Source organism: Xyrauchen texanus, chromosome 29 (genome assembly GCF_025860055.1).
Source record: "Xyrauchen texanus isolate HMW12.3.18 chromosome 29, RBS_HiC_50CHRs, whole genome shotgun sequence".
Taxonomy (NCBI): domain Eukaryota; kingdom Metazoa; phylum Chordata; class Actinopteri; order Cypriniformes; family Catostomidae; genus Xyrauchen; species Xyrauchen texanus.
This window is the reverse complement of record NC_068304.1, coordinates 26,078,413-26,106,204: the sequence shown is the minus strand read 5'-3', so window position 1 is coordinate 26,106,204 and position 27,792 is coordinate 26,078,413. Positions and strand designations below refer to the sequence as shown.

Here is a 27,792-nt window from a genome sequence, read left to right as displayed (position 1 = left end):
AACAAAGATCACACATGGAAACCCTATTATGTTCAAGTTTTCATTTAATCAAACTCTGCATAGATATGATTTACTTAATCCCTTAAAGCTCACTAAATAAACATGGCTTCTCTGCTCACCCTCAGAAAATCTTGCAAAATAAATGCAGAACCAAAAAAAAAAAATAAAATAAAAATTACCTTTTTCACTTATCCCAATGTTGGTATTTCTTCCTGATCAAATCATGCTGTCAAAAGCATACTAAATCATTTTATATATATATATATATATATATATAATAATAAAAATCCAGCAGAAAAAAATGAAATGGCGTATCTGATGAAACATCCAGAGATCAATTCTTCTAGCTCTAATTACATATTACAACAATTTTAAAAGTGGCAGTTTATTTTAAAGGACACTGAAAGTACATTTGACAGAATTCATATATTTTTAGATTTCAAGCTTTCAAACGTTCCAGCATACATTTAAAAAGAACAACCCTTTAAACCAAATGTGTGAAATTACTTCTAGTGTTTGGGAATGACCATACAGACAAGGGCCCGTTTTTTTCCAACATCATCTTCAGAGGAATGTCTGATTGCTCCAGGACTAACACTGATACAGCCAAAACTATTCCTCAGAAACACCAGACATAAACAAAACAAGGCTTTCTTCATTCAAAATGCTGAGGTTTACATCAGTTTCACACAAAATAAAAGCATAGATACAAAAATATTAAAAAGGAAGACACCCCGATATTGTAAGAAAGAATAATTAAAAAGCCTCACACTACTTCATGCAAATGTTTTTGGTCCATGCTGTCCCTGTTGAAATGGATCAGTTTTTGGAAGGCAGATCCAGAAGAATCTGGATTTAATGTTGAGTCTAGTGGGCAGGTGCTGCCATACTTTTACAGCTGTTTTAGCAGCATAAGGAAATGTGGGATACAGCCCTAGCCTAAATTCACACAGATCCAGAGATGCAGGCGGACACATGTAAACCACATAAAAAACACTATGCCATGCCATTCTAGTCTTCAATCTTCTGGTCTGCCCTCAAATTCTTCAACCGCAGCCATGTTTAACCTTACCACACCTGACTCCACCCCGAGTGACCCAACCCCAGCTAATAACACCCACCTAAAGTCTTGACAGATGTAGGCTTTGCTTCCACACAGCAATACCATCATTAAGTGATGCGATAACTAGTGTAATTATTCACATAGAACAAACCTCATTGAAGTATGCCATTCATGTTGATACAGTATATACATAACCGAAATCCAAGTATACAATTCTCAGTTAACATAAAAATTATAAAAATCCCCCCCACCCCATTTTGTTTTTATAAAAATGAAAAATATTGCTCATAGCGCTTTCCCATATCAATCAAACTCAATTCACTATAGTGCTCTCAGATTCAACTAACAATGAAAACCAGAAACGCAACAGCACAGAAAAGCAACAAACGCAGACAGCGTACTGTAAATCTATACACGAAATATAAAGCTAAGTAGGCCCTGCAGAACACCAATAAGAAAAAGAGTGTAATAAAACATTTATCAGGTGACATCAATATTTGATGTGAACAAAGTGAAGAATGTGTGTTGTGGTGTGTTTGTTTCTGGAGATGAAATGTTCTCTGGTTCACGTTGTTCCACTTGGTCTGCTGGTGAAGAGACTGTAACACTGGTGTTTGTTGATGTGCGAGTCAGTGAAGGGGGGGTTCTACTCTCAGTATTTAGGTACTTTGGTGTAATCCTCCTGTTGAACACTCTTGCACAGGCACATGGATAGAATCATCCCTAAAAGCTGAAGCAAGCAGAGAATATGATCACAATCTGGTCCCTCAAACACACACACATGCACAAGAATATCATATCAGGCTGTTGCACAGTAGTAACATATCAGAAACATGGAATAATGGGAAAATACAGAGCGTGATGTGTCCCAAACAAGTCTAGAAAAGGAAGAACTTGATATTAAGGGATGTAACACAAAACTGAGTTTAGTTGTTTACAGTTGTCAATTTGACATATTAATATAATTTAACTTTTGTTTGGTGTATATCAGCTATTTTACAATGGCTTTGTATATGGATTATTCAATTATATTGTAGGGCCGGAACTATCCATTTATTACTTAGCTTTTCTGGTTGTTTTACCGTCAATATTGACAGTACTGGTTTTAGTTTTTTTTAACTAGTGTTATGTGAAGCTGTTTTTGCACTGATGCCAGACTTATTAATTGTTAGAAATAATCTAATTTTATAGTTTGCATCCTTTAAATTGTGGTTAGGTATTTTTGTTCTGAAATACCAGCCTGGTCTGGGAAATTTACATAAGCATTGCAACGTTTTTGAAAACTGAAATAACGTGTATCATTACACATTTGGGTGGAGTTTCCAAGTGAAATGTCCAGCGGAGAGCACCAAAACAGAGCAAAATGAGGTTGTAATCAGACAAGGTTAAGTTGAATTTTAGAAAAAAAATACCTCCTTAATCTAAAACTTTACCCTACACCTAAACAATATTGTCCGAAAAGATAAATGAGAGTTTAACTAAACAGATATCCTTATCTGTACATCTAACCGATAGTGTTTTAAAATGCAAATTTGAAACAAAAAAAAAAAGAAATATAACTACTGAAGCAACCACGTCATTTCATGTCACTCCTATGCCACTTTCACTTTCGTGCATCTTTGGCTGGACTCAAACCACGGTCGTCGAGTCCAAAATCCAACACTATGAGGTGAGCTACCAAACAAGCTAATGATATAGGAATAAGTGGATAGAAACTCAGCAAAAGTACACTGTATTTTAAAGATTATTGTAAAGGGTTTAAACAATGCTTTAAACAATGCTTGTTCAATGAACCATAAACAATTAAAAACAATGCACCTGTGGATTGGTCGTTAAGACACTAACAGCTTACAGAGAGTAGAACACAGTTATAAAAACTTTGGACACTAAAGAGACCTTTCTACACACTCTGAAAAACACCAAAAGAAAGATGCCCAGGTTCCCTGCTCATCTGCATGAATGTGCCTTAGGCATGCTGCATGGAGGCATGAGGACTGCAGATGTGGCCAGGGCAATAAATTACAATGTCCGTACTGTGAGACGCCCAAGACAGCACTGCAGGGAGACAGGAAGGACAGCTGATCATCCTCGCAGTGGACGACCACGTGTAGCAACACCTGCATAGGATCAGTACATCCAAATATGACACCTACGGGACAGGTACAGGATGGAAACAACAACTGCCGGAGTTACACCAGGAATACACTATCCCTCCATCAGTGCTCAGACTGTCTGCAATAGGCTGAGAGAGGCTGGACTGAGGGCTTGTAGGCCTGTTGTAAGGCCGGTCTGAACCAGACAGGACTGGCAAAAAAGTGCTCTTCACTGAGTCGTGGTTTTGTTTCACCAGGGGTGATGGTCAGACTCACATTTATCGTTGAAGGAATGAGCATTACACCGAGGCCTGTACTCTGGAGCGGGATCGATTTGGAGGTGGATGGTCCCTCATGGTCTGGGGCGGTGTGCAGAGCATCATCAAACTGAACTTGTTGTCATTACAGGCACTCTCAACAATGTGTATTTCAGGTAAGACATCCTCCTCTCTCATGTGGTACCCTTCCTGCAGGCTCATCCTGACATGACCCTCCAGCAAGACAATGCCACCAGCCATACTAATCGTTCTGTGCATGATTTCCTGCAAGACAGGAATGTCTGTGTTCTGCTATGGCCAGCGAAGAGCCCAGATCTCAATCCATTGAGCACGTCTGGGACCTGTTGGATCGGAGGGTGAGGGGCTAGGGCCATTCCCCCCAGAAATGTCATGGAACTTGCAAGTGACTAGTTGGAAGAATGGGGTAACATCTGACAGCAAGAACTGGCAAATCTGGTGCAGTCCATGAGGAGGAGATGCACTGCAGTACTTAATGCAGCTGGTGGCCACACCCCAGATACTGATGGTTACTTTTGATTTTGACCCCCTCCTCCTATGTTCATGAACTCATTATTCCATTCCTGTTAGTCACATGTCTGTGAAACTTGTTCAGTTTATGTCTTAGTTGTTGAATCTTTTTATGTTCATAAAAATATTTACACATGGCAAGATTGCTGAAAATAAAAGCAGTTGAAAGTGAGAGGACGTTCCCAATCAGGCAATAAGAGCCATTGCAAAAAATAAATACAGAAAACAAGGTGAACAAAAAGAAATGAGTGTATGTGAATACAAAAGGAATACATTTTACAAGAAGATTTACCTCAATCACTGCTATTCCAACACAGACTCCCAAAATAACTCCATGGTTCCCAAGGAGCCAGTCCTCCATACTAGATATACAACCCTGGGTACAAGGAATGGAGAGAATAAAAAAAGCAAAGAATGAAAAGAAATATAAAAAATGTATTTGGAAATTATCCTGAACATACAGAGCTCTCCAAAGCTAACAAAAGAATACACAAACAGAACAAACCAAACGGGAAAGAAAATGAAAGTGTAGAAAAGTCACAGGAAACTTCATCGGGATTTACAGTAAATGTTTTGTAGTTTGCTTATTGATACAATGGCCATGTTTTATTTTAATGACTCACAACCATATTTTCAGAGTGAGAGCAGTAAACGTGCTGTGTGAATGGAACCACAGCTCAGTTTATATGCAAATATAATAGTTTGAAAGCTGGCATGCAAGTGTGGCATGGCCTTAAAGAGGGCATGCTATGAGCAGCACCACCTTTTGCCAAGTTTATAAATGTATTTCTCACTGATAAGTGCCAAATGCTTGAAAAGGGACTGGAATCAGAATTGTTGGCAGCGAGCAAATGGCGAGAAAGGAAATCCAGATCCATATATTGTTCTAAAAGATGATGGAAGGACAGGGGCAAAATGTGCACAGATGTAAGGGAACCTTAACTGGCAGTATGTAGCACAAAAGCCAGGTTTGAAGTAGACTCATTGTAATAGCAATTAGAAGTACTAGTGTATCTACAATGATTAGTGGTTCTAAAAACAGAAGGGTGAGGGCTGAGCATTCTGCTATCGAATTCAAGATCAGAAAAGCTATAATGTCAATGTCAATGTCAACAATAAAACAACTATGTACCATAGTGAAGACAGGCCACTCAGGCACCAAACTCTTACAAAGGCCTGTTTCTTTTATATCTGTGCCACTGATGGATTCATTCCTGCAGGAGCATGGATACAAAATCTGAGAGTTGTTCTTTATCGACATGTTCTCGGTCCAGTTAGATGGTCCTGTCCAACCACAGCATCCCATCTGAAAGAAAGAAAAGAAAATAACTTTTGGTATACATTGGAACAGTATATAACTCAAATTCAATAACTTAAATATTGTTTCTTTCACATATACATACATATATATATATATATATATATATAAAAAAAAAGCTTTGATGTACAACTAAATCATTTTGTACAAAAAAAGGTTTAGATGTAAAATAGATACTGACATTACAGTAAGAGACAGAAATAACAAAATGGAATGATGGGAAATGTGGGAGGAAATCATAGACAATAGCTTAAGGAAAACCTCACAGCTCACCGTTCTCTGGAGGTAATCCCAGGCATGCTCCGATGTCTTGTTATGACCGGTGTAGTTCACCAGAATTTTGTTCACAATTGTGGACATCTCTTGTTTCAGCTAAAAATAAGCATGTGGAGATGTGTTACAGTAGTTCTGCACAATCTGAACATTAAGTGAATAACACCCTTTTTACTAATATCTGCTATTTCAATAACAATAGAAAACATTAAATAATGCTTGAAAGTAGTGTTCTTGGTTTTTGGACCTTGGCGTGTACAATAAACGTTAAACCTTATACATCTAAATGTAAAACCTTTGAGCAGTAAAACACTTAATTTAAACATTACTAAGTGAAAAGTATGTTTGAAGTGTGTGTGTCTGTGTGGTGTATAAGAATGCTATAAGGGGGCAAAGGCCACGATAAACCAAAGCTTAAAAAGACTGCATGAGATTGCTGTGAACCCCACCCAATTCTGGGAAAGTAGTCACCATGCCCTGTGGTGAACTAAATAGAAAAAATGCCCTAGCACAGACTCCTATTAATTGCTCTCCAAGACTGGTCCTATAGGTAAACAGACTATATTGCAGGTTAAAAATCTATGCAAACATTACAGATATGTTGTCAATAAGCTCCATTTGAGAAAAGAGGGAGAGGGAGAGTGGAATCCCACAAATCAACAAGCCACCTGTTTTTGTGTTTCTTATGGCAACATCTCATCATGCCACACACACAAATTTCTACTGAAGGGTGAATGTTATGCAGTGGAAAGTGAATGCAGGTCCACTTCCCCATACAAATAAATAAATTCAGGCAGGCAATACTCTTTTTCTTTGTCCACTGTTTTATATAATTGTAAAAAGTTACTATACCCTGTCATCACCTGCTAACTAGCTCAGAAACATTTCCTGTAATGGCTAACATGGCAGCTCAAGAGCAAAAGGGGTTAAGATGTTACAGAAGCACAGCCTACAAGAAAAAAACATGTTGCAAGCTAGAAAGGCACTGTTGCAAGAAACATCCTTTTTAAAATACAGCAGTGATCAGAAATGCCATGTCACATCAAACAGCCATAACATCTCATAGCAAACAGAAATAACATCTATTGGGAACACATTTGTTAATATTAGTATATGCATTATGTGTTAATAAGTACCAATGAATAATTATGTTTTTACAGCATTTATTAATCTTGGTTAATTTACCAGGTCTCTCTGGAAGTAGATTAGGACAGCTGCCGTCACCTGGGCGATAAGGATGAGCAGGAGACAGGTGAAGTACTGTCAACAGGGGACAGAAAGGTCAATTAACAATTATTAGACAATCAAAAAAATGCTATACATCTCATTCATAGCCTTTTAGGTCTTAAATATCCTTTTAGTGATATCTTATGGTAATTTGATGGAGATTGGTTATACTGTAACAATCTTTTGTCTGATTAACAAACTAACAATAAACAACGTGTGATTAAATTAAGTAAAGAGGAATGACAGCTGGCCAACTTCATTTTCTAAATGGGTTAAACAGTTTAACAAAGACACTTGCTGTCCCCAAAGCTTATCCAGTGATCAGATGGGTACTAATATGGCCCCAAGTTCTTTAACAGACCTCCCCTAAATCTTACCAGCTTATCCTCGTCAATCCAGCGCAGTAAATCCAGCAGTATTAACCTCAGAGAGCCATTCAAAACAAACTATTTATCAATAGCAGTGCTATGTGGGGCTTGGTCGTTTCACCATCCGACCGGGGTGGGGGGTGTCAGAAGTTTTTAGGGGTCACAAAAAATTCTATTGTCACTAGCCCCCCTTTAGACCCCACCATGCTCTTCATCATTATAATGGAGAAGGGTTTTATGAACCTCCCCGAGCAGACATTCTGGGCATGAATAATTCTGCTTTTGCTCCGACTGCGATTACAAGGGTCTTCTTTGAATGTTCCACTCTCTCAAATAAACCTCAAACCAGCTGGCCTTGCAGGATGACAAACATAAACAAACACAGTGACACGATAGGCAGATGTCTACACTGGAAGTATCAAAGCTGCACGTCACCACAGACCAATTCGTTTGAAGATATACTTCAGCAACTGTAAAATGAGTGAAAATCTTACTGTACCTTACTTGATTTTCAATGCAAATCCATTGATATTAAAATGTATTTGCAGTGGCTACTTTAGCGAAAATAAATAAAAAATAATTTTAGTATTGCCCTAGATGCATATATGATTAGAAACAAAAACATTGTATTAGACCACAGAACAGAAACATTACGAGCTGGTGTAATGGTCAGATGTTGTCTACATACATAACAAAAAAAGCAATCAACTCATTTGAACATTTGTGAATACAATTATCTTATTTCAGACAGATGGAAAAGTAAAGTGGCTGAAGTAGCTGTTCAGTGCACATAAGAGTGTAGTCTGCTTTATTGATCGTAATGGGTGCCTTTAAATTTTTAGTTGTGTTCGTTGTAGACACCATATAATACTGGGGAACCTCTCTATCATAACTCACCAGTCCAAGTAAACAGCGGATCTCATAAATGGCACCAATGCAGCCAAGAAATCCCATGAGCATGGAGAGTGAACCAGTTCCAATAAGGATGTAGGCTCCAACTTTCAGCGTGTTGGAAGACTCGTCTGCATGGGCACAGAAGAAAGCAGTAACAGGATAAGAATTACTAGTATCAATATGTAATAAAGAACCAAAAAATAATCAGATCTTATTTAGCTCTCTCTCTCACACACACAAAATGGCTAAAAGTATATTACAGGGGGGTGTATATGATTTTATATGGACTCTCTAGAAACTTACATATCATCTATGGCCACGAAATGGCATAAAGGTGTAAAAGGTTACAAATGTACTAATACATGAACATTATAATCATTTAAATCTCTTACTAAAGTGGCACAGAAGTTAGGGCACATACTCCAGACACACTGAGCTCTGGAGTTGAAGTCCATGTTCAAGTGTTCTGTGAAGTATCTTTAGCTACACATAAATCAGTACTTTAAATAATCAAAAGATATGAAAACAGCACTCAGGAGATTACAAAGTATAGTATAAATCCCTCCTGCAATGCAAAGAAGAAACCAGTTTCAGCTGCACGTAGCCTTCGTTAGGGAAAGAAATTGAGCAAACAAATGACAGAGTTCGTCAAAACCACAAGCATCTATAACCACGTGGTCCAGATGGCTTTTACCACAAACACATTTCAATACCATTTGTAAAGAAAAATATTCACAGTATATAACCAAGCCATATCTTTTGTAAATAATTTATCACTGGCTTCTTATAAAGGAAACACTTGAATCTAAATCTTCCACCAGTTCACAAAATAGCACCTTAGTTATGAGGTTATGTTGGCCTTGAATAACCCTAAAAACAAAACAATGATATTAGTGACATAACTATTTTGTTTTATAAATGGAAAATAATAAATGGTCAGTTGGTTTGTGCTGTAACTCAGAACTTTATTCAAGCGGAAATTCCTGTTTCTAAACATCTAGTTCCTGCCTTGCTAATAACATCTGCTTGAGGGTAAATCTGCAGTTTTCACTGCCTCTGCATGTGTTTGCTCATAGTGGCTCGACGTACAATGGTAAACTCTCTTGTACATCTGCAAAAATACAGTCCCAACAGCTGTTTCACTAGAAAAATATTCTTAAATGTGATAGATCCTAAATCATCAGCTGAAACAGTTTAAATAGTTTGCAACCTTTGAAGCAATTTTTCTTTGCTATGAAAGGCAAACAAAATATGTAAAATAAAATGTTGTGAACTTGTCATTGAAAAATGACAATTCAAAACATAATAATTTGCTCACCCTCATGGTGTTCCAAACCCATATGACTTAATTTCTTTGTGATCTTTTAACTTAAAAAGTATAAAACAAGTAACTAAATCTTGTAATTAAGATAAAGCAATAAAGTGTATTTATGTTTCAACCCATTTTTTTATTAAATTCAATACTGTGATAATACAGAAAATCTGATACCAATATATCCCTAGCACAGACCACTATCCCTACCACAGTCAGCAAAAAACTACTCCTGACAGATCTCCAAGGGACAATAACAGTCTAAATGTGTTAGCACAAAGGCAAGGTCAGAGCTGAGGGTCCCCATGTATGAGGATATCCTAAGATATCCCCGGCTAGAGGAACATCTGAATCAGAACAAACAATTTCTGTGTTTCCATAATGGTTATGATAACAGAGACTCCAGTGCTAAGATAAGAGACATTGAAGCAAGACCAAAAGAGGACAGCGACAGACATGTAAATTATGAGGATAAATTACAGGGACAAAATAGTGTTATGACAAGGCAAACAATTTTAGAGCTGGTCAGTTTCGCATACAAATTTCCCTGCAGCTATTTGTTTAACCAAGCTTGAGCAATTTATAGACTTTTCTAAACCTCCATGATCTTGACTGAGGGAATTGGCTTGGTCTTATGTGCATTATTACATTTCATAAAGAGTGCTTTCAGTAGACTAATTTCATGATCCTTCAGGGCTGCACAATTATTCAAAATAACATCAAAATTGTGAGTTGGTCATCCACAAAAGGCTGCATTTTAAAGACTGATAAACATGGTCTGTGTGCGATTCAGAATAAACTGGTGACGCGCTGATCTGCATGGCAGCGCTCTCAGATCAGTTCACATCCATTGTGAAATCAAAGTAATGCAGGATCAAGCATTCACACAATTCCAAACATTAGTAACAGCTACAAGTTATTATACAAACGCGGCACAGAAAAGAAGGAAATTACAGTGTTTCAGGAAATGCATCAAATACACATTGCCTTTTCTGTGTCAAAATAAAAGCTCCTTGTGAATTTGAAATAAATACAACAGCACTTCTGTTGTCAAAATAAAAGCCCCAGGCAGAGGTGAAGTAAACAGGAAAGAAACATATTACTTTTGTACAGTATAACATAAATCTAATAATAAGAATAATAACGATAATTCAGCATTATATTATAATAAACCTGATGTGTCCCACAGTAATAATTTAGTATTATGCAATGTTTAACTGGGTTTCAAAATTAAGTCTGAAGTAGCTTTGCACACCTTGTTCGTTCACAAAAATATATTAGTAGAACATATGAAGGTAAATAATGCTTTTTATTAAACTACTATGTATCATTGTATATGAAATATAAATATAATGTGCATATCAAATGTAAATTATTAGATTTTATTATCCCTTGTTCTTATTTAATGAAATGTCTTTTACATATTGAATTGATTTGGCTATAATGGCTGTTTGGATAAAATGATGGCTCCTGTGATAAAATAAAAAAAAAAGAATAATAGCCATTTCAGAGCAAATACATAATTATCGAGACATATATTGAATATCATCAATAAGCTGAAAAATATCAAGATATCATTTTTTAAGACATCATAGGAGCACTTGGATAAATGCAGCAGTTTTAAAAATCTCAACTTAAAATGAAGTAACACTTAATTCAATGCTAAATCTGTGCAGAGCTTCTTGGAAGCATTCAAAATAATTGAGGGAGATTAAATGTTAGTTTTCCATTTTCGTATCCCTGTTCCACTCTCTTTCAGACCTGTTGGTCTTTGTGGCTTTGGCTGTACAGACCCAGTTAGTATAAGCATGTACAAGTCTTTGCTCAGAGTGTGATCAGCTCCTGAAACCACGTCAGTAATGGCGTGTACAGTTCATCTCTAATGTAATCTTTCATTTCTCTCTTCCATTATTTTGCAAACACAAGAAAAGTCATCTCTGTTAAGCAGCAGATGATTTACTTGCCATGTGTAGGCGCATATGCCTGTATATAGACAAACAGAGTGCAACACGGGTGGGGGTTTTGTGGAAAAATCGGTTACTGGCAAAAAAAATAAATTTCCCAACCCCAAGGACACGAATAGCAGCTATTTTTACAGTGTGTTCCCATGAACACCAAATAAACAGACACCCATGTGAACTAAAAGAGTGAAGACAGAATGTGATCAAATGTGTTCTTCACAACCAGCAACATACTGCTCTATGACTCGAAGACTATCGGTCAAATCTCTTGGAAGGTTGCATCCTCCGGGGGTCACATTTGTCGGCCTCATACGTCATTGAGGCTGTCTCGTTTCAGAAAAGCGAGGAGGACACTTCAAATGCAGCCTTCAAATATGACCTTCTTTCGTGGGAATTCGTGTGGATGCATGACATGTATCATTTGTGGGCACTCACAACCCACAATTCTTTGTTTCAATGGAAAGTAAAAAAAAAAAAAAAAAAAAAGTTCACCCATTTAAATCACCCTCATGTTACTCCATACATGTATGCATTTCTTCTATGGAACACAAAAGATGATATTTTGAAAATTGGCTCAAGTTTTTTCTTTTGTCCATACTATGAAAGTATGTTTTTAAAGTAGTGTTTTAGACCTCATCAGCCACTTTTCCTCCATCGGACCGAATGGTTCAGAGCACGGTACAGAACAGTTAAAGTAGCATTTCAACTGGAGCACCGTTCGGCATGGCGCGATTATAAACCATTTTCGCCTGAAATTCTTGGCATGGTTAGCCAACCGTACACAACCGTTCTCAGCCATGCTGGTAGAAATCAATTTAGTACCTGGTGACTTGTTTACTGTATCTTCATGATTTTATTAAGATGGTTTATCTAGTACCGATGCCTACATTTATTTTTCTACACACCTTTTTTGTCAGGGAATTGGATTACTATTTTCATATAACATGTATACTCATAATATTTTGTCAAAAAAATATCCTTTTTAGTTAGTCTGGGAATTTGTAACTTTCTGCATGTTCATGTCCGATGGCAAACTCAAGTCCCAACCAAATGATGGAAAACCCCATGCCTTTATCTCTTTACTTTCCTTTTTGCGACAGTACATGTCTTTGCTGTTTTTAGCAGAGTAAAACCAAGAATAAAAGCAATCCTAAAAACTGGAATATGTGAACATCGTCCAGAGCACACCGCACTCGCTCAAATGTTTACCTCTCACGGAAATGCCAAAAGACAGTTCTGTTACATACAACAGTGGGGGAAAAAAAATCTGCGCCAGCTGGCCCAGATTGGCACGGAACAGTACGGTTTTGCAATGGGAACTGCTCGGTCGATGGTGAAAAGTGGCTACTGACTAACTGCATTGACAAAAACAGTTTAAACTTTCTTCAAAACATCTTTATTTGTGTTCCACACAGGTTTGAAGCGATATGAGGGTGAGTAAATGATGACAGAACTATCCCTTTAACAATACTGCTGGTATTGTTATATATATAAAAAAAATAAAACTAAGTATCGATGTACAGTGCAAGCACTTTTGGCATCCCTACGCCATACTATAGTCCGAAATTAATTTAAAGAGACTTAAAGCTTTATATGTAATGAGAAAAGCTAAACAAACTGAAATATGGCTGACAGTAAATAAAAGCTAGACATTGAAAATATGAAACTCTGTTGAAATCACAGCATTAAGGCGTGATTCACACTAAATAGGTTACTAAAAATTTGTTAATACAGCCTGCAGTCCAAGAGAAAACAGCTGTGCTACCATAAGAAAAACAAAAAAGTCTATCCAAAAGCAGTCTAGAGTCATAAGACGACGAGGCCTCAGGAACACAATTACATACAACAGAACAGGAAATTATGTTACAGCTTTAGTACTTACGCAAAACTGTAATGAAACTCTGGTTATCCAGCATGACCCATAGTCCAAAGCCCATGATTACAGCTCCAAAAAACTACAGGGCAAAAGAAAGAGACATAAACAATTATGATGACATATTGGATGCATGTTAGTATTTTCTCCCTTATCCTTGTTTACGCATATGGTTCTACACAGCTGATCTGGTTTTAAGTGACTGAATTGAAGATATTGAAGAGAACACAGTAGAGATATCAACATACTTAAAGAGAAAGAGACAGACAAAAAAAATAGGAACTCTCAATTGAACGTCATATATTCTCATGCACCCCCAGCCACAAAAGTTCAAAACAAATGGGTCCAGTGTATTCAGGGTTCTGCATGCCTCTAATGAACTAGATCAGAGAGGTAATTTCCTCGTCAAGGGGCAGTTCCCTAGTATCAGTCTGGCGTCTGTGGCTTGCACAACTGAGGGTTGTCCCCTCTGCCACTGTGGAGAGGCAGTAAAACAGCAGGCTACTGGGCCAAGCCTTCAGAAGAGAATATGGGGACCAGAAAGAGAGGGGAAAAACTCACTCACTCACACAAGATGAATAATCGGTTAAAAGCTAAATGATTAATCACTGAAATAATCGCTGAATAGTCAAATAATCGTTCTAATAAACGTTAGATTAACCGCTTATCAAAATAATCGTTAGTTTGAAACAAGAGAGATATTCCATATATTTCATAAAGGTTTTTTTTTTTTTTACAGGTACAATGGTCTGAAAACTGACTACAAATCTCAGTGGGGATTTTATATGTGAATTTTCTTCCAGATTTCCCAAATGTTCCATTTTCACTTCAGTTCTCTATGGTAGTCTGCATTTCAAACTGCATTAGCTCATAGTGGACCTCAAGACCAGAGGTAATGACAGGGAGCCACAGAGCTAATGAGCTGAGAGCAATGGCAGTGTGCCCGCTGAGACACAGAATGAAGGTGTAGGAGTGTATAAACTTACAAAGAAGAGGAGATTGAACAGGAACAGGAAGTACTTGGTGGCTGTAATACATCCTTTCCCCATGGCTGCTGATCTGCAATAGAGAATGGAAAACAATAAAAGCTCTGAGAAAAATGATGATTGAAACACCAGTGCTAAAGTAGATACTGTAACTCAGAACTGACACTTAAATAAATACAATTGTTTATATAAATTTTACTCTATCGCGCATGCGAGCATCAATAACGCGCATGGATTAATGGCGTTGAAATGCATGTGACAAGAACATGTGAAATGTTCAGTTTAAAAGGATTCTGACAGTCAAACTAAAAATAAATGGCATAATGACTAAACATCAATAGAGATGTGAACTCTCCATGTAAGAATGAATGACAGTCATCCTGTGTTTGTAACGTTTGGTGTGTAAATTAGCCAATAAATGCCTTACAATAAGCCTACAATTTGCAAATTAATTGTATAAATGTAATCACGCCTGCTAAATCACACACATCTGAATGATCATTCGTGATGTTCATGTCTTGAGCTCAAAACGCACTTACAAACACCAACAATGTTTGAAATAACATGTGGATTCTGATCACAGAATTACATTCATTATTGAGTTATAGGTAATGCATACTCTTACGCATACTTTCATACTAAAATACCAGAGACCGCTTAGACAAATGTCTCATGTGCTGAGAATGTGCTATCGTGCTAACCATAAAAATATAAATCATAAATGTTTAAGAACCACTTCATGGTCAGAATGGCGACCTTTCGATCGCTCGCGCCAGAGTATTATTGCACCGTGACCTGTAATTGGCCAAAATGCTCAGTTCGAATTTTCCGAGACCCTCTACTCTTCCCTGTGGAACACGGAAGCTTGATCTCTGACCCACTTTCTGTAGTTCTGATTTTCTGAATTTTAGAATATTCTTCATCTTGAAAACTTGAAGCTGTATTTTTTTCAGAACCAAAAATTTGCTGTTTGAAAATACACATTTATAAAATTATGCCATAATAAAAACAATTCAATTTGGTTAAATATGAAATGTCCAGGATTGGAGTTTAAAAAATTCAAATTCAAACCTTTTTAAAATACAACGTAATATTACATTTGGCAAAAATCACACTTATAATTCAAATTCAACAGTCTATCATTCAAATTTACACAATTCTAATTCAAATTGTTTTGTCGTATTTCTGGCTCCATATTCCTGCAGAATATGTTCTAAAGAAAGACTCACTACTCATTTCAGGTAGTTTAAATGGCAGTCTGTCTTGCAGCATAAAGTAATGTGACTTGGCCAACACAGAATCTTAGGCCACATAATTCATACCGTTTATAACATTGTACCCATCCTTGGCCCCTTGAGTAGTTTATACATTTTTTTTGGTGACTTTTATTAAGCTTTCAGCTATCAGTAAGAGTGTAGTACTTGTGGCTTCATTTACCATGTTTAAATCTGTTCTGCAGAATTACCCAAAATGTAATACAAAATATATTTGGTCCCAAAGGATAATACATAATGGCATCATTAGAGGACTTTTCCAGGAAACATAAATCCCATGATCACTATGTTACACAAGATGAGCAGGTGTGGACTGGGAAGAGAAATCGGGCCAGGATTTTCCATAGAAACTGGCCCAAAAGGGTTGCTGTCCTTTTCTGCATATTGCTGCCCCCTTCGGCATATCGCGGCACCGTTTTGTGGTACATTCTGCATAACGCGGTGGCTCATTTCAGCTTAGTCCGGTACTCCCTATGGCCAGTCCACCCCTGATCTGCTCCAAAGTGCGTCGGCCCACCGGGAAAATGCCCAGAAGAAGAGTTTAGGTTCCATCAAAATACTCTTGACATTTATATTTTGAAAGAAATTATGAAGGTGTCAAGACACACTTTTAAATTTGCCATTCTTCTTAACCTAACAAAGCATTTAAAAAATGCATCCCTCTTGTGCGAGCCGCAGTGGAAACGGTCAAAGACATCTGTCCAGTGAATGTTTACATAGAAAAGAATGGGAAAAAGCAGAGATCAATATTGCCTCCTTGAAGTTTTTGATGGAAGCATCTTGTGTAGCGGACTACTTTTTAAAAGGTTAGCTTGACTATATTTTAATTATGAGTAGCCTCTAGTTTCGCACGCACACACACCCACACACCAGGAAATGAAGCCCAACAGTCAGAGATCTTGTTTTCATCTCTTGAAAGTACTACAGTGAGCAATAAACAAGTCTTTTTCCGACAATGAAGGTCATCTTTTTCTCTATTGTATTAATTTACAAAGGGGAGTTCAGAGAAATAAAATACACCCAAAGTATTCCCCTCTTTCCACTGGTAAGCATGTTCATAGTCATGACAGAAATATTGTACCGCACAGATTTGGCCCTCTTATATATCAACATTCAGCAAATTGTATTGACAGAAAAAACAAAGATAATAAATGTGGAAAGGGGAAGTACAAACTGCAACGAACACATATTTAAATCAAGCTTTCTATTCAGCAGTTTACAGCATTTAAAACCTCAGGAAAGAGGAATAACAAGTACTGTAAAACCTCAGCCAATATACCACAAAAATCTCATCTATGCCATACTATTTCAAGGTATAGTTCACCAGAGAAATTTTATATCATCCCGCATGTTGATGTAAACCCATTTGACTTTCTTTTGTGGAACACAAAAAGCAGAATGTTAAGGACTAATAGCTTTAGTCACCATTCACTTTCATTACATGGAAGTGCATGGTGATGTAGGCAGACAGTCCCTAACTTTCTACCTGATCTCCTTTTGTGTTCTATTGAAGACAGAAAGTCACATGGGTTTAAAACAACATGAGTCAGTAAATAATGACTCGTAATGATTCGTATAAGGGGAAAAATACATGATCTCTATAATTCACCATCAGAGTGAATGCACACTTTGGCTTGTGTATATGAAGATTGTGACAGATTTTAATGATGTAGTATGGGTTGCAGAAAGCACTTTTGCAACGTAAAAGCTGAGTTACCCTCTCATCTAGGCCTATGTTTTTTTTCTAATCTCTACCGTGACTGTTCCGTTATTGTGCAGATTCTCTAGTCAGTCATAACATCCCCTCCACAAAACACCCCCTTCTCCCCGAAACCCTCAATTATACAATGATGGCATGATGCCCCATTATATTCAAAAGACAAAAGCTGTCCTATCCTATCCTAGGCCTTTTAACACAACACAAAATGGTATCTGAGCACACCTAAGCAAGCATTTCACTGCTTATGTTATGGGGCTTTTCCACTGCACGGTACTGGACACTGCTCGCTTTTTGGGGATTTTCCACTGTGGATAGTACCTGGTACTTGGTACTTTTTTTTAATACCACCTTGGTCGAGGTTCCAAGCGAAACCCTGAAGATCACTGATTGGTCAGATAGAATCACTACTAGCATCATTGGATTTGCGACACGGGACATAATCCCGCTAGTTTTAAAGTTAACAACAGCGATAGCAGTATCATTTGTTCACACGACTTTCGAATTGTAAAAAGAAATGGCTCTGCGCAAACCACACAATGGTCAATAAACGAGGTGCAGACATTCCTCTCGTTAGCGACGAACGAAACGACGAGAAACGAAAAAGTCTTTCAGGAAATGTCTCAGCTGTTGGGAACACACGGCTACCACCGGACCTACCAAAAAAAAAACTTAAGTCATAACAGAACCATCAAGTACCATAACAGCCAGAGTGGTTCAAACAGAAGAAAGTGGAAGTGGTTCGACCAAATGGATGCTATCTATAGCAACAGATATGGGAGGGAGAGTGTTGTTGGAGTCCACAATGGAGGATGGTATGTTAACTCTATACTCTGCTTGAAAGCTTCACTTTATTTAGTTGACCAGCTACTGGAAAGCTCACTTCTAAAACAAGCAGGCCAATTTAACTGTTACACTTGTGTAAAATCACCATGCAACAACTGCTTTTTGCAGCACAATGAGCTAGTAGCTAGCAGTCATGTTATTGTTTACGGTCAGTAATGTTTGTGTGTCGCGTTTAAGATGATGTCACAGCAATAGAGGCGGCGCAACTATGGCGATCAGCCTATAATCCCACCCACGATGAGGCGGCACTAAAATGCAGTGGAAAAGCAAGCTCAGAAAAGTAAAGCGAGCAGAGTCGAGTCTAACCGTAATGTGCAGTGGAAAAGTGCCATTAGATTCTTTCTATAGATCACATGGCCAGAAATTTAAACCAGGATAATCGCTATAGACAAATAAGTTCCTCCAGCTAATGTTCTGATTTCAGGAGAATTCAGTGATATTGACTTTTATTGGTTTGACTGACAGCTAGGGTTGTGCCGATGGACGATATCATCGTCCATCGTGATGGCTGACCAACATCACGATGTAGAGCCACCATCGTGATGCCACGCCCCCTTTTGCGAGTCTTGCTAGTGTGACTCACTAATCCTAGTCTCTTCTATAGTTAACCTAAAAACTTTGCAGGGATTGCTCTGTAAATTAAATTGAGAATATAACTAATGCATATATGCTATTTTAAATACTGTGGTATATGCCAGAGACGTGACGTGTTAGTCTGTGAAAATACCGTGTCAGGCAGGCTACACAAATATTGATCTTGACATTGTTAGCTTCTTGTCTTTTTTTTACATGTCTTACACTGTACATTTAGATTAAAATATGTTATGTTGTAGGCTACAAGAAAATAGCCTTTATTAATTAATTATTAGTAGTTGTAGTGTCTCAGAAAATCTTGCTCATTGTCACATAGCTCTTGTATACACTGAAGCGGCAGTTTAAGATAAACCCAGACCAGCTAACGTCAAATAACTTTTGTCTGGTTAATACTTTTAAAGAAATATTTCCTTGGCCATAAATCCATAATGTCAAATCAAATGAAAGAAACAAGGTGAATATGAATAACACACATTTATTAAAACATAGAAGAACAACAAATAAAGAACAGGAAAACGGGAACAACACTCAGACCGAAACTCGGCATTAACATTTCACTTATAATTAGCAGCACAATTAACTTCAGCACAGGCTACAAAATAAATTATGTTATTGAAATATTGTAAAGTGGTCATATGAACTACACAAATGAACGTTTAAAAAATAATATGCAAAATCGAATAGCTCCGCAACGGATGGCGAAAAATGCGTAAAGAAGTCTAATATCTTTCACCACAGACCATGTTTAAATTTCGATGTTTCTGGCCAGAAATACCAACATATTCACTTTATCTGGTTTTAATAAGCTGCGGATTGGAGTAACTACACTACCCGCTGTGCTGAAGACCCGCTCTGATGGAGTACTGGTAGCACATGCACAGATATTTCCGTGCTAATCTTGCCATGAACGGAAACCTTTTGTCGTTCGTTTTCCACCAAGTCAGCGGGTCCTCTTCCCCATCAATGGCCATTTCCTGCAGGTACATGGTCATTTCTGCCTCGACCGTTTGCTCATCAGTGAGTAAAATAACGAAATTATAGTTTTTAAGTGGAAAATGTTATTTATGTAAAGAGATATATTAAAATAAAAAGTGCACAACTCTTCTTAAGTGAAAGCTAAAAAAAAAAGCTTCACGTGTTGTGCAACCTACTGATAAAGCGCCGACGAGTCATTAGTTGGGTTAGTAAAATAACGAAATAATAATTTTTCATATAATTTTTGAAAATTATATGAAATTATATACCCCCCCCTCCCCGCCCCGCCCCACCCCACCGACAATATCATCGACCGTCACGATGTTTTACTGTCAACATCGTCAACTGCCAATTTAGGGGACATTGCCCAACCCTACTGACAGCTACCATTCAGTGAATGGGTGAACCAGTGAACCTTTTTTACACAGGATATAGGCCTATGTATTATTTGAACACAGATAACTATATTTGCTTATGCCTAATAATTCACTAAATTACCCACACAATTATTACTTCAATTTTGTTGTGCCACTTTAAATGAAAGAAAGAATATAGCAGGATTGAAAAACTTGCAGTAATATCGAAACCGTAGACTTTTCTTTAGCAAAATTTGCCCCTAGTGGCCAAAGAGGTAAGTGTTTTACCCCTCCACCAACCCAAACCTAAACATCAGGGTAAACATTTTTTAGAAAAAAAAGCTACCTCTGAAATGCACTAGTCCCCCGATTATGCAAACACGATTACTTCCTGTTTCGATTCGGGATCTGAACCTGGGACTCCCGCGCTGCTGACGCAATATTCTTCCAGTTGCACCAAAAGCGAAGGTAAACAACACACTTGAGCTAATGAAAAAATGTCTGATGGGAGATGCCGTTTGTCAATGAATCGGCATAATGTGTCCAATCCTAGGGTACTGGAATTTTTGTAAACAACATGCTGACTTCCTGTGTGATCGTGTTGGAGAGCCACCGCTCTACATATTTCAAGCACATGCTCCAGAGAAAACAAGGAAATTGCAGGGGAAATATTAGTGCTGTCCTCAGGGAAAGGAGGTGGCAGTAAATAGGCCAGAACCCTTAATTAAATAAACCATTAGGTAAATACATAAACGCAATTAGCTTTTGTGTAAATGCCAAATGTATGCCTAACACAACCAAAGGATATTCGTCAACCGTTTTTCCCTCCTCACCACCAAAGAAAGTTGAAAAATAACCAAATAAGCCTATAGGCTGATCCAAAAGTCCCAAATTACTACTAGACATGCAATAACTTCCTAACTTGGGTCACAGAAGACACTATTTTTGCATAACCCTATGATTTTCCCCCAGCCAGCTTTTTTCATACACTAAGGGACTTAAGGGTATTCCTATGGCAACCATAATTGAGGCAGCATTAATGTTACACTTAAGAGGAGAAATAGTCTCACGCCCCAGTTACCCAAGAGTTTCCCTCTCACCCCTCCTCAAGAAGAAGGTCAAGCCAAGTCTTCAACAGCCACATCATAAGCATTGCAAACATGGGGGGAAACAATTATCTACCATCAATCAAATTTCCTGAGCGCTGTGTGCTATATTTGTCAATACACGTTGCTTGCATCACCTTCTGCAAAAAGAGCATACAGCAGAACTTACCTCCCATAGTTTCAGGAGGGTACAGTGTCTCTTGCACATTTCAGACCCACTATGGAACTCTATTACTTCTAATCTCCTTTCGATTAATCATTTGTGATGTTGTCCTCATTTGTAAATTGCTTTGGATTAAGTGTCTGCTAAATGAATAATATAGATAAGTTGTACATGTGTTTCTAACCAGTGACTGTATCAGTCATGTACATTTAAAAAAACAGGCATGTTTACCATGCAATATGATAAGCCTAGTTTGGGTAGTGGATACGCAACGCAACCGACGTGAATATATCCTCATCACAGCTGCCATAAGAATGTATAGTACATCTCTCCTCGGGAGCCAGCTTCTATCTCCTCGTGTGCACACACTGTTGTCTTCACAGGTCCAGAAGCAAAGCAAGAAGGGAACCGGCTGAGTAAGATGCTCTGCCGGACCCGCTCCCCAGATCCCCGGCGCGAGTTAGATGTGTTGTCGGGGTGAAAGAACAGGTTGCGGCCGACATGCTAGGATACCAGGCTGCCTTCCCATCACACAGCGCGGCCTCTGGGAAGACAGGCTACCAGAGAAGCCGGCGTCCCTCATGTCCCGGAAGGAGGGGAGCACTTTCGCCTGTCGGATCCCTCCCGCATCCTACACCATCCTATGGACACTACCCCTGCCTACACATACCCCATTTACCATGAATGCACTAGATCCCCCTTTATTTTGGACACTTTTATCCCCTTTTTTGGACGTTTCTGTTTTATTTCCAATAAACGCCTCTGTGAGGCCTGATGCCACATCCATGGTGTCTGTCTCTTGCTCATCCCGCCACAAGGCTTGACATTTGATCAGGCTTTCATTGGTAACTAGGCTGCACATAACAAGAGTATTGTAGCGGAATACAAAAAGGGTAAAAAAAAAAAAATCCCCCTGTAAAAGATTTTCCTTGAAAAATACCTTATATAACCAAAAATGTCAGATTCAAAAAGTTAAACAAGATAACAGAATATAAGGGGACTTCACAGAAAATATGAGGTAATAAATACAGGAAATAATAATCAGCTTTCTGTAAAAGAGACTGGCAAAACGTGTGCTTGCAAAATCCATTCAAAGCTAAATCAGTGCTACATCTTCAGATAGGCTACATTCTTCTACCAAATGTGAAAACTGATGCACTGCATGTGTGAGCAAAGTTTAACAGTTTGCAACAAAGAATGTTGCTCTTGCACGGCAACTAGGCATGCACATGATCTTTGAAGTCTTGGGGTTTCTAAAAAAAAGATTAAAAGACTTTTCCATTACACTCACAAAGAGTAATATGTGACCTTAGAATTACGCCAATATGTTTCTATCTGCCCATAGACCGTAGTTTTGTGATACAAGGCTTTACATTTTTGCCATTCTAGCTAGCAGACATAAATAGAAAGGTTCAGGTTATTTTTTATTAGACCAGAAAAATACAAAAATTACCACACAAGAGCATAAATGTACTGACCAAGTGCTTATATTTCACCCCAAAAACCTCTCATCATTTCCTCACCCTCATGTCATTCCAGATGTGTGACTTACTTTCTTCTGCAGAACACAAATGGAAATTTTTTAGAAGAATACCTTAGCTCTGTTGGTCCATAAAATGCAATTGAATGGTGTCCAAAACGTTGAAGCTCAATAAAGCATATAAAAGCAGCATAAAATTAATCAATATGATATAAGAATTTTAATCCATGTCTTCTGAAGCAATCTTGTCAATTTTGGGTGAGAGGAGACCAACTCTTTTTCACTTAGCATTGCAGTCTCTAGGCATGATCATCGTTTCAAGCTCAATTACACTTTCTAGTATTTGAAGCACGCATGGCACACTATGGTGCTGGGAAGTGTAATCAAGTTTGAAATCATGTTTGCAAAAGAGACTGCTGATGTCAAGATTTATAGTGAAAAAACAAAATAGGCATTTTGGTCAGTTCTCACCTAAGGTCGTGTGTCCACCAAATCATTTTTTTTTCCTGAGGCCAGCATATTTTTTCAGTGGTTTGCAATGGGAATGCCAAGCGCTTGCCATTTTTTCTGGTCGAAGAGAGTTGAAAATTTTTCAACTTTGGGTAGAACACAGTTCTCGTCACGGTCACTTTATATCCTGCCATACAATCACACTGGAGGAGGGGCAGGACAAATACCACACCGACCAACCATCATATCCTACTTGTACAATGACTGAACAACAATGGAGGAGAAGTTTGCTGGTCTCCGAGTATTCATGTCTATACCAGATGACATTCCTGGACTACCACAGTATTAATATGAAAAAATAATGGTTCAGCCTTCACTTTATCCAGAGCAAGGGCCAGAGCAAGTACTCTTCCTTGTGCCAACATTTTTACATTCAGTACTTGTAGATAACACAAACTATCTGCGAAATGAGGTACTTGCAACATTTCTTTCGTGGATATTCCATATCATAGCAAAGCGCCTCAGCTGAAAGAAAACGCTGCGCCTCCAAAGCGCTCTCAGCTGGGCGTTTTCAGAAGAGCGCCTGACATTTTCAGCTGCAAAAAAAAAAACGCTTTGGTGGACGCACAGCCTAAAACTGATTGGATCATTTCACAAGACATAAAACAGTTGGAGTCTTATGGATTACTTTTATGCTGCCTTTATATGCTCTATGGAGCTTCAAAGTTTTGGACCCTGTAGACTTGCATTGTATGGACAAACAGAGCTGAGATATTCTACTAAAAATCTTAGTTTGTGTTCTGCAGAAGAAGAAAAAACTGTAAATGAGAGAATTTTCATTTTTGGGTGAACTATTACTTTATTTCATTTTCGACCAAAATGCCAGATGGAACCCTGTAAAACGAAAACCGATTACGAATCTCTAGCTAATATTTTAGAACTGAGCAAATATATTTATATGAAGTATTTAGACAAAATCTAAATGCCTTTTCGTGACATTTTAAGACTTTACAAATCAACGATATTTTTTCAGGCCTTGAAATTTCGATTCTAAAAACAACCTCAAAACTCCAGGTTTTTCATGACCGTTGGAATATTAATACAAAAAACCGTGTTTGAAGCAAGCTAACTTGAACGCCCCTGATAATCAACGCTGTCTCGCGGCTTTATTTGTACAGCGTCGCTTGAAGTGAACTCCATTGAGCACCAATGGATTCCATCAGTCCCAAGCGAGCCGTAACTTAAAAAATAGCATAACAACAGCTGGAGGCTCATCCAATGACTTGAAGTGCGTTTGAAAAAAGTTAATGTGCGTGTCGAGTCGCATTAAAGTCAGCTGGAAAAAACAAGATTGTTCACGGGAACGCAGAGAAAATGATGCAAGCATCCAGTGCCACATCAGCGAACATTTACATATAAATAGAAAGAAAACACAAGTCCCCAAAGAGTTCAAAAAGTACTTAACTTAGTTTAAATTGCGTGTGGTGAGAAATGTAAAGGCACACACTGCGCCAGTAACGTAAATACCAACACGCACGTATAAGTTTACAAAAGCTTCTAGCACCAAGTTAAATCGCTTTTATTGCGTTCTGTGCTGTAAACTGGATATAACAGAAAGTAATTTACCTCTGCTGTTAGTCGCAGTGTAAAGTCTGTTGAACAGCTGTCAGTTAGTTTGACGTCGTCGACCGTCCAAGAGTCTGAACAATGAAGCACACCCAATGAGAGCGGCAGCATGAGAAACCCTGCCACGAGATTAACCTCCTCACCGCCTTAAAGGACTGAGCAACAGGTTACCATAGTAACCATGGTTTCCGCTATAACACATTTGTTAATTTTGTATGTTTTGTCTAAACTACAGTTGCCATGGTAATACTTTTCTGTGGATTTAAAGGAATATGTTTTGGTGAATTGCTCACTATATTAACATAATGCAATAAATGTAAATGTATTGCAATATAAATACAATAGGCCAACACAATATACACACATACAACATTGTTACTCAATTATATAATGCATGTTTACGCAGGGGCGCAGCCATCATTTCAAAAGTGAGGGGGCAGACTGTTTTACACGAGACATGAAGTGTAAGAAATATATTTTTATTTTAAGTCCTGAATTAACTTTTTGCTGCTTTAATATCTAATATTGCGCCAAATTAAAAGGGAGCACATGGGATTTTTTCAATTAATTTACCAGAAAGGTTTTGATTTCTTACAATTTACAATGTAAAAAGGCTAATTTCTACCTGATCTAACCGTAAAAAAAAACATTTGTTGCCAATGTAACCAGGTGGATTTAGTCATATATATATATATATATATATATATATATATATATATATATATATATATATATATATATATATATATATATATATATATATATATATATATATATTTAAAAGCAGTTAAATTAGATGTTACCACTGCAGATTTATTTTTATTTTTTTACCTAGCACAAGTGTCTGACAAAACATTTTGATATGCACTACATGAGAGTGGTAAAATCAGTCAAACAAACAACAACACTGTCCTTCAAAAGCAAAACACAGAAACAATACATTTGAATTGGGTTAATCTACACTCTTTAGAAGAAAAAACATAACCTAAAAATGTGATTTATGTGATAAAATCTATATGGTAACAGGTTTGATTGTCAAAAGACAAAAATTTTATTTAGCATAACTGGGGGGGAAAGCCAGCTTCAGGGGTTAGATCAAAAGTTTGCTTTTTAAGGTAACAGTTGCAGGTTTCCACTTTTTAGTGATCTGTCCTGTGACAGACGGGTTTGATTCAACTAAGATTCAGAGGAAATGAATTGTGAAAATTTGATAATGAAGATTTGCTGGAAATAAATCCAAAAAGTTTTAAGCCAGTTTCAGTGTTGGCATAGTTACTCCATTTCGCCTTTGTGGGGCAGAATTTGACAGCAAATTTCAAGAGAAAAACTTATTTTCCTGGCTGGATATCATTACATTTTATAAGCCATCTCAAACCCAGCATTGACACTTAAATTATATGGGTAATTTTAATGTTCAGCCCTTCTTCTCAGTCAAAATCCGATGTCAAAGAATCCCTACAAATATAATGTATTTATCTAATGATCATTTAGTGAAGACTAGAAAGCTTTTCATTTTTTTTAACCTATTGTCCCTTGTACCTGCTGCCGTTATTGTCGTATGTGGCTCACACAATCGTGAAAAATGATCCAGTGTTGGATGTAAATCGCGAATCATTTGCATGTAGGGCAAGTTCCGATTGCGCGCACAATTAAAAGAAAGCTTCTTCTGCTTTCCGATTCAAGCTATCATACCATAGTAATATCACTGATCATCATCAATGCATGAACAGATGCCAAATGACAACTTACATTGCTTGACATCACAGTAAAAACTTGATTGGAAAGTATTTTGCCACATTGAGTTTGTGACTAATAGCTGCATATCAAGCCCGGATGACTGACGTGGTTGCCATGGAAATGACACAACATGATGAGCTCATTCAGTGTGTGGTTGAGCAGCTTAAGAGATTGACCAGTATATTTGAATGTTTACATTTGCTGTATAATACAGACAACTTATACATATTTGCCCTGTGAAAAAGTGCAGGGTACGAACTTATGTTTTATTGAAAGTGAGGGGACACGTCCTCCGCGTCCCCCGCATATTCTACACCCATGTGTTTACACACATACACCTAGTGGTTGAGTTGGTTGTCTTGTGTGGTAGCAATCTGTCTGAGCCTGTTGGCAAGAAATGTAAACAGTAACATCTACAACAAAAACAGGACTGTGCGAGGTCTGTTCAGTGTGTTTAGTTTTGGTCATGATGTAATATTGTCAGACCAATGGCATGATTTAGATCAAAGGTGCTAATTATAAAATGTGCGAAGATTAATATCTTTTTACAGCTTGTGCAGCTGAAGCTCTTTCTCAATCCCCCGTTCTCTTCTTGTTCCTGTGTCCTGAAATAGATATCTAGTATCTAGATATAAGTACCCGACCCTACAGTAAATTAGTCAAGTCAAGGCTGCTCTGTGCCTGCTCAAAATTCTGTGTAAGATGCAATGTTGCATAAAAAGCCAGACTACTTAAACTTTGTTGTTGTCATGAAAGAGCATATATTTCATAATTAAGTTTCATATTTAAAAGTATGACTACTTATTTGTTTCATAATTTTACATTTCTAACATTAATCTCATTACATTATTTATGCATTTTTAACTGCTATGTATAAGCATTTATGTCATTTCTGAGCATCAAGTAGTCTGGGTAAATACAACTAAATGCCTCTTCAGATGCAGCTTCTGTGCCACCTTTGCAGTGTAAATATGGCTTAATACATGTATGGTTATAGCCTGAATTGTTACTCCAAATCCGCTTTCATTCAATCAGAAACTGCTCTGTATTTAAATATTTAAAAAAAAAATTAATAATGAAAACTTGAGCTTATTGTTTGACAATGTTGCCCTCCTTAGGTCAAAAGTGGAAAAAACTATTGTTGATTATTAATTTTGAAGAGAACCTACTGTACTTGAGTAAGAGTTAAATAGTAAACATTAAACAAAACCTCAATGAAAAAACATTTAAAACATTGTTTGTTTATATATATATATATATATATATATATATATATATATATATATATATATAT

At 37.5% G+C, this 27,792-nt stretch overlaps 1 protein-coding gene across 2 annotated transcripts; it reads right to left on the bottom strand.

Annotated features, from left to right (window-relative positions):
• Window positions 1-36: 36 nt before the first annotated feature.
• LOC127623163 (CD82 antigen-like) lies at window positions 37-24,911 on the bottom strand. 2 transcript variants are annotated; one of them, XM_052097458.1, is made up of 9 exons: window positions 24,762-24,911; window positions 14,175-14,247; window positions 13,198-13,270; window positions 8,046-8,170; window positions 6,739-6,813; window positions 5,554-5,652; window positions 5,095-5,268; window positions 4,255-4,338; window positions 37-1,793 (listed from the first exon to the last, which is right to left on the bottom strand). In XM_052097458.1, exons 2-9 carry the CDS (start codon window positions 14,235-14,237, stop codon window positions 1,716-1,718), a joined length of 771 nt encoding a protein of 256 aa, XP_051953418.1. In that variant the 5' UTR covers window positions 14,238-14,247; window positions 24,762-24,911; the 3' UTR covers window positions 37-1,715. The 2 variants fall into 2 exon arrangements, with proteins under 2 accessions (XP_051953418.1, XP_051953416.1); XM_052097456.1 differs by lacking the exon at window positions 24,762-24,911 and adding an exon at window positions 23,157-23,211.
• Between the last annotated feature and the right edge of the window lie 2,881 nt (window positions 24,912-27,792).